We start from the raw sequence: 15,622 nt of genomic DNA on the forward strand, positions 1-15,622 counted from the left end.
TCCCCCTCCAGCTCCATACCTCGCATCGCAATCTTTGGATGGGTCCCTCCTCACACAGCTTTCTGCTGCTTCATCTGGTCAGACAGCATCCACACAACAGTCTAGCTCCTCCTCCAGCTCAACCGGCCAGCAGTGCTCGAATAACAACAACAACAGCAGCAGCAGCAGCAGCAGCAACAACAACAACAATAACGGTGCATCAGGAAACAGTTCTGCGTCATCTAACACTCAGAATTCCTCAGGCCAGTCTGGCAGTGGCATGGCATCTGTCAAGCCAAGCTCCTATCCTCCTTTTGGGAGCATGGGTACTCAGGTCCAGGGAAGTGGTTCCCAGAGTGGACAGCTGGGACAGCAGGCTGGGGCTCAGAATACGGGCCCCGCAGGCGATAGTTCCAGCAGCCAGACCCAAGCATCCACTGAGCCTCCTGAAAGGTACTGTAGTACACAAGTGCATAGCTATAATACACACTTGACTATTGCTTTCATTAGCACTCAAAACTTGTTTTGTTTGCAGCACATTGGACCGGGAAAAGGTTGGCGTCCCTACTGATGGGGAATCCCATGGCATCACATATCCCCCTGCCATCGTGGTTTACATTGTGGACCCCTTCAGTTATGAGGAGGAAGACAGTGGTGCTGGCGCAGTGCCAGGCCACTCCAGTGTTTGGACTCTGGGCTTGCTCCGCTGCTATTTAGAAATGCTTGACTTCCTGCCCCCTCACATTCGCAATGCTGTTTCTGTTCAGGTGAGCACTTGTCTCATGAGGTCTACAGGATTGTTGAATTATGCCTGCCGCAAATAACTTTGTCATCATAACAAGCTGTAACTCTTCCTTTCAGATTGTGCCCTGTCAGTATCTGCTACAGCCGGTTCGAAGTAAAGATCGCCATATGTATGCCCAGCACCTCAAGTCTTTGGCCTTTAACGTGTTCGCACAGTGCAGACGACCGCTGCCCACCTCCACGCACGTGAAGTCTCTGACAGGCTTTGGCCCTGGTTTAGCCATCGACACTGCCCTCAAGTCCTCAGAGGTAAACACATACACATAGAAATAACTCTTTCTTCTTCTGAACTCAAAGCTTTGCACAGGGCAGGAAGTGACCCTCCTCTTGACATGGAGACAGTGTGCAGTGTTTTCACAACACAAAAGGCAAACTGTGTAGCTCTGTTTGTAACAAGTTGTCCGAGTCTGACTTACCTGGAGAAGTCCAACCTTTGCCTCATAATGATGCCACCATTATAACTAAAACATGTCTATTAAAACCAATTATGTCTTCTCCCTCTTCCATCACCCAGAGACCAGAGTGCATACGCCTTTACACGCCTCCCTTCATCTTAGCGCCAGTAAAGGACAAGCAGACAGAGCTGGGGGAGACATTTGGTGAAGCATCACAGAAGTACAACGTCCTGTTTGTGGGATACTGTCTATCACATGACCAGCGCTGGCTCCTGGCTACATGCACAGACCTCTATGGGGAACTCTTGGAGACCTGCATCATAAACATCGATGTACCCAATAGGTATGGACACGTGCAGCTAGTAGTACTGTTGATTTTACTCTTAAGAAGCACAGTTTTGAGCATGGGAAAGGATGGTAACATCTTACATTACTTACAACTAACTTTGACATTCCCAACATATTTTGCTGTTGTTACAGAGCGCGGAGGAAAAGGGGTTCAGTCAGGAGATTGGGTCTACAGAAGCTTTGGGACTGGTGTTTGGGCCTTGTGCAGATGACGTCAGTGCCGTGGAGGGTGGTGATTGGGCGACTGGGCAGGATAGGACACGGCGAGTTAAAAGGTATGGATTAGAGCGTCTTTTGTATGTGTTCTTTTTCAAATTTTGCATCTCTCACATCCTCTAATGTTACAGACTGGAGTATCCTGCTGAGTCGGAGAAACCTACAGTCCTTGAGCCGCCGACTGAAAGAAATGTGCCGAATGTGTGGTATCTCTGCCTCAGATACTCCCAGCATCCTTAGTGTGTGTCTTGTTGCTATGGAGCCGCAAGGATCCTTTCTTATCATGCCAGGTATAGCCATGGCACTTGGTTTTAACATTAAATCAGATATTAGATTGTGTTTTTGTTGAGCTTTTAGGAAAGTTCTCAATCAAATAACAAAACATACTCCATCCAGATCCCTTTTTGTAGAATGGATTGCTTTTTTTAGCATTTTTTTTGTACAGTATGCCTGGGTATGTGTGTGATAGATGGGGCTAAATCATACTGTGCATCACCTTTCAGGAGAGTGGATTGATGGTTGTGGGAGATCATGTACCGTTTGCTCATAAAGCTCCACCTCTCACTTCCACATTTAATTGTTTTGGTTTGTGATGGAATGGTAGATCAATGGGTTTATTTTTGGAATCAGGTAGGCAGTTGACGTCAGTATAGGGTTATGATGAACTACACTGTAACTTGCCAGCATCCCTCCCTGTATATTACACTAATTGTAATTGTTTAACTTTTATGTTTGGTTTATTTGTGGACTCTCTGTGTAATCTCTTAGACTCAGTGTCAACGGGTTCAGTGTTTGGCCGAAGCACCACTCTGAACATGCAGACGTCGCAGCTCAGCACTCCCCAGGACACCTCTTGCACTCACATCCTGGTCTTCCCCACCTCTGCCTCCGTCCAATTGGCCAACACAAATTACACCAACATTGACCCCAACTTGGATATCCTCAATGCCACCACTGGTCAGTACCACCATGAAAAGAAATACTGTATAAGCACTATAATTAACTAAAATTGTGTACTTTACAGATGGGTCAGATGCTATTGGAATTTTTGACCTGCTTGAACAAGAAACTGAGTTGGTTGATCCAGACATCATAATATCCCCAAACACCTCCCCAGTTCACTCCCCGGGGGGCTCACATTACCACCATGGAGGAGACGGTAGTAAGGTGAGAATTAATTTGCTACTACTGTTTAAGATCCAATGTAATATGCACAGTAATGGAACAGGTTGCCTTTATTATGTTCCATTACTCTATATAGTCTATATTGCTATATTTAAACTTTAAAGGAAGTGCAACGTTGTGTGCAAGTGACAGATAAACAGAACCCTATTTGAAATATATAATTAAAAAATGTAAGACACAGGGCTATTCAAGGATGATTCCAATAACTTGTGAAGAATCCAAGTCCTGATGAAGACCCTTAGTTGTTGAAACATGTAAGCTAGTCAACATGTTAATAAAGGACTTCTTTGTTAGCTCTACTACCACTCAAACATTTGAACGTTTATGGTATGTGTTCAGCTTCTCTCAGTTCCTCACTTACTTTTAAATTATATTATAATATAAGCATTTTGAATGTTGATACTGTTTACATTTTAACAGACAAGAATACTGACATTGTTTGTGTTCAATGCTATAGGGCCAAAGCACCGATCGTATGGGGTCGCACGAGGAGGCCCCCTTCCTCTTACAGCAGCCACTGGCCCTCGGCTATATCGTCTCAACAGCCAAAGCTGGACCACTACCTGACTGGTTCTGGTCAGCCTGTCCACAAGCTCAAAACCAATGTCCACTCTTCCTCAAGGTACTTAATTCATCCATTCTGTTGAATTATGCTGTGTATACTATTATTGTGTGACTGACACTTCTCGCTCTTTTAGGCCTCTCTGCACCTCCATGTGTCTTCAGTGCAATCAGATGAACTACTACACAGCAAACACACCCACCCCCTTGACTCCAATCAGACCTCAGATGTACTTAGGTAAATATTTTTTTTAATTGGTTTTAACTAAGAAACAATTCCCAATTAGCAAATGTGTTAGTTAATGTGGAATTACCCCTTCTCTGTACAGATTTGTTCTGGAACAGTACAACGCCCTCTCCTGGCTGACATGTGACCCAGCAACGCAGGATCGGCGGTCGTGTTTACCCATTCACTTTGTGGTGCTCAATCAGATGTACAACTTCATCACGAACATGTTATAACGAGGAGCCTGTTACACTAGAGATAAAGATGAAATCATTCAAATGAGTGGCACTAGCACAACAGTTTCCAAAGAACGAAGAAGTGCAAGAAGCAGCTGCTGTGTGAAGCTGGGTCCCGAGACCAGATGTTTGAGATATGAAGCTATGAAGAACAAGGGAAAGAGAATGGGAACCAAGTGCAAGAGAACATGAAGATGTATCATGGCGGGGCTGTCGCTGGCCAGTTTGTATTGGGAGGAAATATCAATAATTGTAAAGAATTTTAAAGAAAAGGGACATTTATCATGGAAAAACTCAAAGGATTATAAATTTTAAGACCTTGAATTGCTTTATTACTTTTGGAAAGAATAGTATCCAAATGAAATGCCTGCATCTTATCTTATTTATTGTAAGTTTTTAATTGTATCATTTGTGTTATTTCTGAACATTTTTTTAAATGGGGATGGTTTATATTACCATCCTGCTTTAAAGCAATTGGTTTAAGATATACATAATTGTCTACAGAGGAAAAAAGCTGAAAAATTTAACAAAGTCCCAGTAGGTTGCTTTTAGAGTATTATTTTTGTAATGAGACAAATTATTTGTATTGTCAAAATGTACAGAAGAGTTAAAGGAGAATTATGTTTCATGCCATGGAGCATGAAGGACTCGCAGCAAAGCTGTAGCTACAGAGGAATTGTACAGCAATGAACTTCACTGTGTTCAAATAAAGAGGTACATTGTTGTCTATAGTATTTTATACCACACATTTAGACACAAAAAACAAACTGCAATATATAAATATATAAAAAAATATATAAATTATATGAAAGCCATACCAGCAGTTGATGGTTTGGCCTCTGTTTTAGGAATAAAGTGCACCAACTTAATTCTTGTGGTTGTGTATTGCTTTCTGGGAGGGGCTGACCTAAGGTTTGACTTAATATATTTTAAAGACAAAATATTTGTGCTTCCTAAATGTTGTGAACCAAGGCTATTTGTATGGTAACTTCAACTCCACTAATGTAATATTGTTATTAAAGCTTGTTTAGTTATGTTTTTCACTTGCTCACAGTGGGAAGAGTAACCTTTTACTCAAGTAAGAGTACTGTTAACAATGTAAAATATTACTCAAGGAGGACTGTAAGTATGGTGTCTGAAAACGACTCTGAATTAGTTTCAAGGGCCCTGAATGTTCTTTGGTAAATGTTACTGGGATGTTTCAGTGCTAATTTTTATAGTCTTTTTTATAATCTACATCACGACCTGAAGAAATAATGAAACCATAAAACATTTGAATTAAGTTTTGTTGTAAATTAAGTTTGGTTGTAAATTGTTGTAAATTGTACCTCTGACGTGTGCGCGTGAGCATCTGTGTGAGAGAGAAAGTGTCTCCACAGAGCAGCGAACAGGAGCAGTGCTGTTTTGTGGCTCTGACAAATGCTCCTCTGTCATAGCATCTAATGTTAAATAGTATAGGTTCAGATAAGTATTGGTTTATGACAATAATGGACGGTGAAATGTGTGAGAATACACACGCGTTTCAATAGACATGAGTGACATGACAATAACACAACTCTAGTAGTAGAAAAAGCTTCAGTTGTAGTCACAACTCTAGTCTTGTTCTCAGGACACAGCTTAACCTTAACCCGAGGTCTGGAGGCCTTTACGCTCAAACTTTATATAAAGGTTTTGGGGGCACTCATAAAAACAGGTAAGGATAATTCTGGCAATGTTTGTTGATTATTTGTGTACCACAGAAGTCGACCCACCCAACCTCAGAACACTCATGACGGTCGGCTGCTAGTCACTTAGCATTTGCTAGTCTTAGCACTGTTAGCTCTGCTAGCTAGCTTAGCAGTGTAATGAATGACAACAATGATCACAAGCAGCGCAGATAAGTTTCCAAAGGTGCCTAGTTAGCTAAGCTGAATACAAACACAGCACTCCGGTGATCGTCTATTATCTGTGCTCTTAAGCAGTTAAGGTAATATTGTTAATTGCTACTACCGCCAAACTTAACGAGGTTTTAAACTGTCAATGACTCTTGTAAGCTAGTCGCTTTGAAGCTAGATTAGCTTCATTCATGCTAAAACCGTAGACTGTAGCTGTCTAGAATAGGGACTCTATATTTTGAATTCCATAAATGCACTTGCCTACATGTTAGGGTATAACGTACAATAATGAGATCTGACTAACATATCAAACTATAACTTGTGTGCATCCATTGTTATTTGCTGCTCTGTGGATGAGTTACACATGTGTGTAACGTAATGTGAATGCTTTTCCAGTGTAAAAGATGGGAGACAGTGCCGGTCTGCAATTTGTGAGCTCCTTTGCCTTTGAGGCCATGCAGAAGGTGGATGTTGTGCGATTAGCAGCTCTGAGTGACCCTGAGCTGAGGCTGCTGCTGCCATGCCTGGTGAGGATGGCTCTGTGTGCCCCTGCTGACCAGAGCCAAACGTGGGCACAGGACAAGAAGCTTATCCTCCGTCTACTCTCTGGAGTGGAGGCTGTAAACTCAATAGTTGCCCTGCTGTCTGTTGACTTTCATGCTTTGGAACAAGATGCACGAAAAGAACAACAACTGAGGTACAGCTGGTTTACTTGAGTCTGAATGCATACATACATACATACATATTATAGTATTTATCTACAATGGCTTTATGATGATTACAGGCATAAAGCTGGTGGCTCCAATGGGGAAAGCATACTAGTGTCACAGTTACAACATGGTCTGACCCTGGAGTTTGAACATAGCGATCCCCTCAGAAGACTTCGACTGGCCCTAAGTGAACTTTTGGCCATCATGAACAAGGTACAGTTATGTTAATTAATCTTGTTTTTCTTCTTTTCACAAATTAACTAGTACATTTATCATCCTTGGTGATATATTTTCTGTCTTTCTGAAGGTGGCAGATTCAAATGGAGAGTTTTTCTTGAAGCCCTCAGAACTGTTTGAAAGCCCTGTTTACTTGGAGGAAGTCGCAGATGTTCTTTGTATTCTTCAAGCAGGTCTAGTCATCGTTTGAATGTCATGATGATGTGTAATGAGAGTTCTAAGAATAAACCATATGAACTATTTCTGTTTTTAGAACTTCCATCTTTATTACCAATACTGGATGTGGCTGAAGCTTTGCTACATGTTCGTAATGGTGACTGGTTTTTGTGTCTGCTGGTGGCTAATGTTCCTGACAGCTTCAATGAAGGTAACTTGTACACTAACCAAGAGAAAGTTTATACGAATGGTGTTTACCAGTCGCTGTTGTAAAATTAAAAAGGACAAACAAGATTCTTAACTATTGTTTCTTTTCCACTATCCATGTGTTCCCCTCACAGTTTGCAGAGGTCTAATTAAAAATGGTGAGCGTCAGGATGAGGAGAGTGTTGGAGGCCGTCGTAGAACAGAAGCTTTGAGACAACTTTGTCAGATGAATCCATCACAAGCCCTTAACATTCGAGCGATGGTGGTCAGTTAAAGATTTTCAAACAAAGCTGTTTTGGCAATATTAACAAGCAGCTTGCAGTTTGTAAGTATACATTTTTGTTTGTGATCTTTAGGTAGAGGAGTGCCATTTGCCTGGTCTTGGTGTTGCGTTGACTTTGGATTACAAACCTGATGCAGGAGATGATGCCGTCAGTCCACTTGTATCTTATGTCAGTGGTCTGCTTTTGGGAACCAATGGCAAAGTCCGCACTTGGTTTAGCATGTTTATTCGCAATGGACAGCAGGTAAGAGTTCAGTCTTAGTTAAATATATTATTTTTACAAAATATACAATATTATGGAGTCCATTTTTTATTATTTGCTGCAGCGCAAAAGGGAAAGCAGCTCAGTTCTCTGGCAGATGCGCCGTCAGTTATTGCTGGAGCTTGTAGCCATCTTGCCTCGCTCCCGCAGCACACATGTCCCTAATGATGGCGACATGGAGGAGAGCGGGAGCTCTGGGCTCAGAGAGGAGCATGTAGTGAAGGCCAGTGCTCTGCTGCGACTCTACTGTGCTCTCATGGGAATTGCAGGCCTCAGGTGAGTCCACAAATTCATAGAAAGTCTTGCCTTCAACAGTTTTTCTGTCACTTACCGTAATTGATGTTAAAAAACCTGTAACTGGTAAAGACCAACAGATGAAGAATCAGAGCAGCTGCTCCAGCTGATGACCAGTCGCCCTCCAGCCACACCCGCCGGAGTCCGCTTTGTTTCCTTGTCATTCTGCAAACTGCTTGCTTTCTCTACTCTGGTCAGGTACAAATAATTGCAATTTCAACGTAATACACATTATCATCATATTGTTCTAAATCACCTCTAACTTGGTCGCTTATGTACGCAGTACTCCAGAGCAAGAGCAGCTCATGGTTATGTGGCTTAGTTGGATGATAAAAGAAGAAGAGTACTTTGAGAGGTAAAATAAAACTTGTGCATTTGGGAATGTGATTGGAATTGCATCAGTATTTTTCTTGGCTTTAATGTTGGTGTTGTGTAAGATGTAGGATTAATGGCAAGTCTGAGTCTGTTTGTGTCCTTATCCACAGTGCCGCAGGCGTGTCTGCTTCTTTTGGAGAGATGCTATTACTGGTTGCTATGTATTTCCATAGCAACCAGCTCAGCTCTATTATTGAATTGGTGTGCTCGACTTTGGGGATGAAGGTAAGATGCACGTGGAAGTGAAGCAGTAATCAATACATCTGACTGACTGATCAGCACCGGCCCTTGTTTTCTTCTACTATATCACCGACTGCATGATTAATCCAACACAGGACAGAAAAAAATCACACATACACAGTACAGCTTGTTTATTTTTTCCTCCAGCTGCTATTTTATTTTATTTCAATGATACCCTTTGAATTATTTCCCTCTTAACATATTTCAGTCAGCTAAGTGGTACCTGACCCTCACACACTACCGTCAAGTGTTCAGTGTCCCTACAGACTGAACTGCTTTTCAAACTAAAATGTAAAGAAGTTATAATAAAATGTTCAAGCTTACCTTCCAAGTCTTGATCTTGTTCTTTTTCCTGTTATATTTTATTCAGATTGCCATCAAACCCAGCTCGCTAAGCAAAATGAAAACCATCTTCACACAAGAGATATTTACAGAACAGGTATTTATTATCTACTGTATGCTTAAAGCAAATTTGTATCAGTCTAACAGAATATATTTAAGGCTTACCATGTCTCTATAGGTTGTTACTGCTCATGCTGTTAGGGTTGCAGTGACCAATAATTTAAGTGCCAACATCACAGGATTCTTGCCAATCCACTGTATTTATCAGCTGCTTCGAAGCCGTGCCTTCACCAAGCACAAAGTGTCCATCAAGGTAGGCCAGAAGACGAAGTCATAACGTCAAATTACTGTTAAGAATATTCCTTTAATGTCCCTGTTGTTACGGTTTAGGACTGGATTTATCGCCAGCTCTGCGAGACCACAACCCCGATTCATACTCAGCTGATCCCACTTATCGATGTGTATGTCAACTCAATCCTCACTCCAGCATCAAAGGCCAACCCAGAGGCCACCAATCAGCCAATCACAGAGCAGGAGATTCTCAATGTCTTTCAAAACTCTGCGGGGGTACGTCAACAGCAAACACTTAAGTACAATTCATCCTTTCGTGAATTGATTATTGTATTGGCCCTTTCTAATCAGCATGCTGATGGCAGTAGAGGAGCTGGACGACCACGTTACTCCATCACAACCCAACTTCTCATTCTGTATTACATCTTGTCCTATGAGGAGAACCTGTTGGCCAGCACAAAGCAATTAGGTAATGAAGTAATCTGCCCTTTTCTTCTGGTCTTATAAATTATCTTGTAGCTATCAATGCTAGGCTAAGGTTGGATTGAACATTAACAGTTGGCCTAGTCAGGAGTTTATTTCCCCCCATGATGAGCTCTCCTACTGCCCTTCATTAGGCTAGATTTATGTGAGACTTTATGCCCATCCGTGTAATTGCTCTGTTTACCCAAGTGCTCCTGTAAGCAGGCCGGGAAAAAATAATGACGCTATCAGCAATGGTAATCAACACGTTGATGAGAAATCATCTTAGAAGTCTTTGTACTACAGACTACATTTTTGTATCTTTTCATTTTGATATTTGATATTTTTTACTATAAATTTGTTTTGATATAATTTAATTCTAATTCTAATTTCTTATTATTTTCAGCTGCTATGCAGAGAAAGCCCAAGTCATATTCGGCTGCCCTTATGGACCAAATTCCCATCAAGTACCTGGTTACTCAAGCTCAGGGACTGCAACAAGAACTTGGGGGTAAGGCGTATTATCAGTGTTTGCCTGTGTAAAATGTATGCAAATGTGTTTACTTCTCCTTGTCCTTTTCCAATAGGACTCCATTCGGCCCTTCTAAGATTACTGGCCACAAACTACCCTCATCTTTGTCTGGTGGAGGACTGGGTTTGTGAGGAGGAGGTGACTGGTACCCTCCCACTACTGAGAAAGATGATGCTGCCAAGCAACACCTGCCGATACACGCAGAGCCAGCTTCACCAGGGTGAGAGGGAAGCTGAGGACGGAGTCACATTGCATCACCAATAATGGAACTTTTGAAAACTGAAAACTGCACAATTTTCCTATGATAACACAAAACTAGTACTTCAGCTAAATAATGTGTATTCTGTACATGTACTATGCAGTAAAATGTAGAAATGTATTATTGTCTCTGCAGCTTTCCAAAAGTTGCCCTCGAGCAGTCCAAGGTTGATGCGCATCCTGGAGCACCTCTCTCTGCTCCCTCCCGCTGACCTCATCCCGTATGCAGAGACTCTCACGACCAGTATGGCTTTGTTGTTGGAACCGGCTGTTCCGCGGAGGATTGTGCAAACTCTGAACAAGCTCTGGATGGCCCTCAATACTGTGATGCCCCGGAGGTACGCATGTTCTTATTGTAGTTGAGAGAGGAGTGCCACTAAAGTTTGACCAACACTGGATAATACTCATTATAACTTTTTACTAGATTAAGTATTGGATCACCATAATCCCTCACAGTGAAAAGGCTCTGCTAGTGATGTGTTGTTTTCAGTGCTGTAGTTGCTCCACGAGTCTGTAAATTGATTTAGTAAAGCCCCCTGGAAGTTCAGTTGCCATGCTTAACCTAAGGCTCAATACTAAATGATTATTGTATGAATGAGTCTTTGGTATTGAGCTAAGCATCTCAGTGAACATGGGAGTGTGACCCCTGCTCTGCCCTGAGGCCCACCAGACAAAGATACTAAAGCTCCAAGGAGACATCCTATTGATTCAATGGAATGTGTGTAACATGAGCAGCTAGGGACCAAAAAAGCCGGGAGGTGAAAGTAAGAGCAAGCATCCTTTTTCAGTCTTCCTTTTTGACCCGTTTACTGGTTTTAAAAATTGTGTTAATCTTTCCACTATAAAAATAGTTATAATAACCAAGTTCCTTTTATCATTATGTTTGTGTGGCAGATTGTGGGTGATGACAGTGAACGCTCTCCAGCCTTCAGCCAAACTCCTCCGGCAGCAGAGGTACACCCAGAACGACCTGATGGTGGACCCTCTCATTGTTCTCCGCTGTGACCAAAGAGTCTTCAGGTAATCACTACAGTTTATTTAGTAACTACATTCTATTTTTTTTGCATATTTTAGTGTATTTAATTTATTTATGTTTTAAGAAGCATATAAACCCCTTATATAAATATATATAAATGTACAAAACCCTTAACTGATTAATTCTTTTGTAGGTGTCCTCCTTTTATGGATATTGTCCTTCACATGCTGAATGGATACTTGTTGGCTTCCAAAGCATACCTCCATTGTCACCTAAAGGAGACGGCTGATTTTGACAGGCAAAACCTGACTGTGTCGAGCCTGGGGGTTCCTGGACAGCCAGACACACCTGAGGTCACACGAGAGGAGCTCAAGAATGCCCTCTTGGCAGCTCAGGTACTTTCAATTTTCAAAAAATATACATAAAAACATTGTCAACTTCAAATGACCTGTTCCAGCAGGTCATCTGAAGTTGACAGTGTTTTTGTGTATATTCTCTCTTGATCACAGGATAGCGCGGCGGTCCAGATCCTTCTGGAGGTGTGTTTACCAAACACGGAGGAACAACAATTGGGGGTCAGCACAGAGAGCCTTCTTAAAAGTATCAGGGACCCTCTGCCTGGGAAACACAAAGAGGAGGCCCCTGGACCGAGGGCCAGCGGAAACCCGGAGAGAGAAGCAGAAGCAGGTCTGTTCAGTGACCTGAGGGAGGTGCAGTGTCTCATCTGCTGTCTACTGCATCAGATGTTTATTGCTGATCCCAACATTGCCAAGCTCGTTCATTTTCAGGTAATTCCTACCTTTTTTCATCTAGAAAAGTTGGGAATTTAAAATGATTGGAATTGAGTGAAAGTAGTGTTGAATGGCTGCTTTTTGTTTCTCTGTCAGGGTTACCCTCAGGCTCTGCTGCCTCTGACTGTGGCAGGCATCCCCTCCATTCATATCTGTCTGGACTTCATCCCAGAGCTCCTGGCACAACCCCAGCTGGAGAAGCAGGTGAGGCCTCTGCCTTTAACTGCTTTTAGAAAACATCTTCTCACTAAAACTCTTGGTTGATAAAGGCTTGTTTGTTGTAGTGGCAACAATTGAACATATTTTTGTAATTCCCAAAATCACAACAGGGGTTGCCTTGGTACAAACAATAAATTATGGTATATGATACAGTAACTAACTAATGTAATTCCCTGTATAGATCTTTGCCATCCAGTTGCTCTCTCATCTGTGTACACAATATGCCCTTCCCAAGTCGCTCAGTGTAGCCCGTTTGGCCATAAGTGTAATGGGGACACTTCTCACAGGTAAGTGAAAAGAAGAAGCTTTGCTTAATGTTTCATTTAAGTTTTTATGAATGTGATTATTGCAAAACTTTACAATACTGGTGAAAACGTAACTGTAATGTTCTTTGGACTTGAGTGCCATCTTCTGGTGTTTTGCTGTTACTGCACTATTCTTTCCTTGTCTGAACAATATAAGTAGATAGTATTTGACTTTGGAGACGCTCACACAGTTCTTATGTTCTTTCTAGTCCTGACCCATGCCAAGCGCTTTGCCTTCTTCATGCCCACTCTGCCTTGCCTGGTTGCCTTTTGCCAGGCCTTCCCTCCTCTGTATGATGATGTCGCTGCACTGCTGGTACAAATAGGACAGGTCTGTGCCTCTGACGTCGCCACCAAAGCCAGAGATATTGATCCTCTAATTGCACGTACGTAAACTCTCTAATGACTTCTGCCTATTTGAAGTTGCAGTATGTTGTAGAACAATAGCTATTTGAGATGGGGAAGTTATTTATGTATTTATTGTCTTAGAGTTTGACTTTATAAATAGCCACTGTTTTCCCATTTCCAGGCCTTCAGTACATGAAAGAAAAGCCCCAGGAGGCGCTGGTTTCTGGAGGAAGCTCTTTTATGACGTCAGCTCAGCGAGCAGCAGAAGAACTTGGAGGCTCAGACCCTGATGTGCAGCTGTGCTACTGTGTGGAGGCTACATTTATGGACATAATCAGTTTCACACTGCATAGACTATAGACCCGGCACCTCCAGTCTATGACAGACCCCTAACAGCCATTCATTTGTTCATAAAGAGTTTGTGTGATTTATAGCATTGGTCATGATTAGAGAAATCACAATAATTCTAGACTTTACACCAACGCATTTGACACAAACTGCAAAACATAATTTGATGTTAAGGGGAATTTTGGTTTACTGGTGGTTACTAGACAACAGATTATGCTTTGGTCAAGTTCAGTGGGTTTGTTTTCACTGTAGGATGTAGTTTTGTACAGAATCAAGTTTTAAAGTGAAAACAGACAACAATGTTGACCTGAATAAATTATGACTCTGAAGTTCAAGAGAATCTTTTGTGTAATTGTATTATTACACTTTGTAGAAAATGTATGTGTTAGTCAAATTGTAAATGTATTTTTCTGAAGTATTTTTTCTACTGCTGAAACACATTGCCTTCAATTTCAACATTTGTATTTTGTTTGTAGTAAAACAAGTGTAATTTATATACAGTATATTTGAGTGTGTGTGTGGTCAATCCATGTTCTGAAGGAAATATTTATCATTTAAGATCCAGGGTTAGGTACAAATTGTCAATTTCCAAATGGCACACCAGAGGGCACCCTTGCTACATGCAACAGCCATGTATGTTCACAGCCTTCTTTTTTATTGCCTTTTGAAAAATGTAATTTCCTATAACATAGTCCTCCATTGTTAGATATTTCTTTGGTGTTTTTAGACGGTGAATAATTGCAGCTCTTTATTTTGATGAAACCTCAAACAACACAAGTTTTAAATAGAATATAAGTTGACTAATTTGAGATAGTTTTGGTAATATTAGAGTCAAGTGCTGTGCAGTATATCAGCCTCTATAATGGCCTCTAGTCTGCAGCAGTTTGTTGTGCTGTGAGACACACCCTGGAGCAAGAGTGGGTCAAATCACTGACTGCATTTGTTTCTGCTGTTGTGCTGCAGAGCTATAACACTCAACACAATTACAAAGCACCACAGTGAACAAAAGAGGACAAATCTTGGCTATACCTCACCTTGGAAAGCAGCAAGTCAATTTCTAAATATTAACATCATTTGACTCAACATAGAATGAATTAATATTCATATTCTGTCAAAAAGTAGGCAAAAGTTAAAAAAAAGATACACAAAGCTGTCATTAAAATAAAATATATAATTTCAGATATTGGCTCTAGAATAAATAAAATCCCAGTTTTGGTAAAGTAGCCTGCCAAATACAATTTATAACAATTTACTTTGATAATTTTGAGTTATATTCAGACTCTGCGATGACCTTTCTTCCAATTGATGTTTTGAATCCCAATTCCCTTTTGTTTAAAGAACACTTGGAGTGCTCTTTATCTGTGTTCTTAATCATTATGCATTCAACACCTCCACCAACTTGGTCCTCATCTCCTCTGAGGTCCACTGGCTTCTGCTTTTAAGACGCAGCAGAAATCCTGCTTTAGGTTGTCACAAGAATCATTGAAAGGAGCGCTGCATTCTCTTGTCGTTGGCCTCTGCACGGCCTCTGCAGCTCTTTGTCAGAAAGCCACTTCAGGTACAAAGCCGTCAAACAGTCTGCTCAGAGACTTTTACAGGTCTAGATCTAGAAGGACAATAGTGCTGGTAGACACTTTTGAACACAGACATGCTCTTTGAATTTCTTTCACACAAATCCTATTTCTTTGTTGCTAACCAAGGTAATACGCGTGAGCCTTCAAAGTTGCTCTATGAAACTTCTCTGGTTGAGGTCTGTTTATCTCCATAGAAATGTTTTTGTGAAATTGTGGTTGCTCACTATTACCATGTGTTCTGAGACTGTCCTATTGCTCAGAAATCTATGAATCAACTTTGGCATTGGAATCCCATGGGACTTCTGATCTAAGCATGACACAAGGACACAAACGTAGCCTCAAAACAAGGAAAGGTGAACTGACAAAAGTGAGCTAACTGTATTTACAACATAATGGACATGATTATTAGAAAACAATGACATACAATAATCCTGTGCAAGTTTGTAAAACATTTGGGAGCAAATAGACTGGGATTGCTCTGAGACAAGGGGGAACATAGGTCTAGGGGTCACTAAGGCTGACATCAATTTCTTTAAGGGCTATATCACAATAAAATAGTAATTTAATTGAGGTAGAATGGTAGAATTA

General features: G+C 41.3%; 2 protein-coding genes across 3 annotated transcripts in view; both read left to right on the forward strand.

Annotated features, from left to right (window-relative positions):
* Positions 1 to 4,819, forward strand: part of med13a (mediator complex subunit 13a) — a 49,498-nt gene extending 44,679 nt beyond the window's left edge. Inside the window, exons 20-30 of the mRNA XM_072446689.1 lie at positions 12 to 432; positions 515 to 746; positions 841 to 1,032; positions 1,298 to 1,521; positions 1,659 to 1,801; positions 1,874 to 2,032; positions 2,511 to 2,699; positions 2,767 to 2,909; positions 3,385 to 3,549; positions 3,626 to 3,726; positions 3,818 to 4,819. Coding sequence (XP_072302790.1) covers positions 12 to 432; positions 515 to 746; positions 841 to 1,032; positions 1,298 to 1,521; positions 1,659 to 1,801; positions 1,874 to 2,032; positions 2,511 to 2,699; positions 2,767 to 2,909; positions 3,385 to 3,549; positions 3,626 to 3,726; positions 3,818 to 3,950 — 2,102 coding nt within the window. The 3' untranslated portion in view covers positions 3,951 to 4,819. The remainder of the gene's footprint in view (positions 1 to 11; positions 433 to 514; positions 747 to 840; positions 1,033 to 1,297; positions 1,522 to 1,658; positions 1,802 to 1,873; positions 2,033 to 2,510; positions 2,700 to 2,766; positions 2,910 to 3,384; positions 3,550 to 3,625; positions 3,727 to 3,817) is intronic.
* A 740-nt stretch (positions 4,820 to 5,559) lies between these two features.
* On the forward strand, positions 5,560 to 13,887 carry ints2 (integrator complex subunit 2). Of its 2 annotated transcripts, none has more exons than XM_072446690.1 (25): positions 5,560 to 5,643; positions 6,221 to 6,521; positions 6,609 to 6,747; positions 6,842 to 6,944; positions 7,025 to 7,138; positions 7,269 to 7,399; positions 7,491 to 7,661; positions 7,744 to 7,955; positions 8,046 to 8,171; positions 8,257 to 8,328; positions 8,459 to 8,573; positions 8,959 to 9,027; positions 9,109 to 9,243; positions 9,321 to 9,497; positions 9,573 to 9,690; positions 10,090 to 10,194; positions 10,271 to 10,435; positions 10,610 to 10,811; positions 11,368 to 11,493; positions 11,643 to 11,844; positions 11,959 to 12,237; positions 12,337 to 12,444; positions 12,641 to 12,746; positions 12,974 to 13,150; positions 13,294 to 13,887. In XM_072446690.1, the coding sequence occupies exons 2-25, from the start codon at positions 6,229 to 6,231 to the stop codon at positions 13,470 to 13,472; spliced, it is 3,624 nt and encodes a 1,207-aa protein (XP_072302791.1). In that variant the 5' UTR covers positions 5,560 to 5,643; positions 6,221 to 6,228; the 3' UTR covers positions 13,473 to 13,887. The 2 variants fall into 2 exon arrangements, with proteins under 2 accessions (XP_072302791.1, XP_072302792.1); XM_072446691.1 differs by lacking the exon at positions 5,560 to 5,643 and adding an exon at positions 5,783 to 5,916.
* Positions 13,888 to 15,622: the final 1,735 nt, after the last annotated feature.

Source organism: Eucyclogobius newberryi, unplaced genomic scaffold, assembly GCF_026437365.1.
Source record: "Eucyclogobius newberryi isolate DKJ021-1_F unplaced genomic scaffold, fEucNew1.0.hap1 SCAF_15, whole genome shotgun sequence".
NCBI classification, from domain to species: domain Eukaryota; kingdom Metazoa; phylum Chordata; class Actinopteri; order Gobiiformes; family Gobiidae; genus Eucyclogobius; species Eucyclogobius newberryi.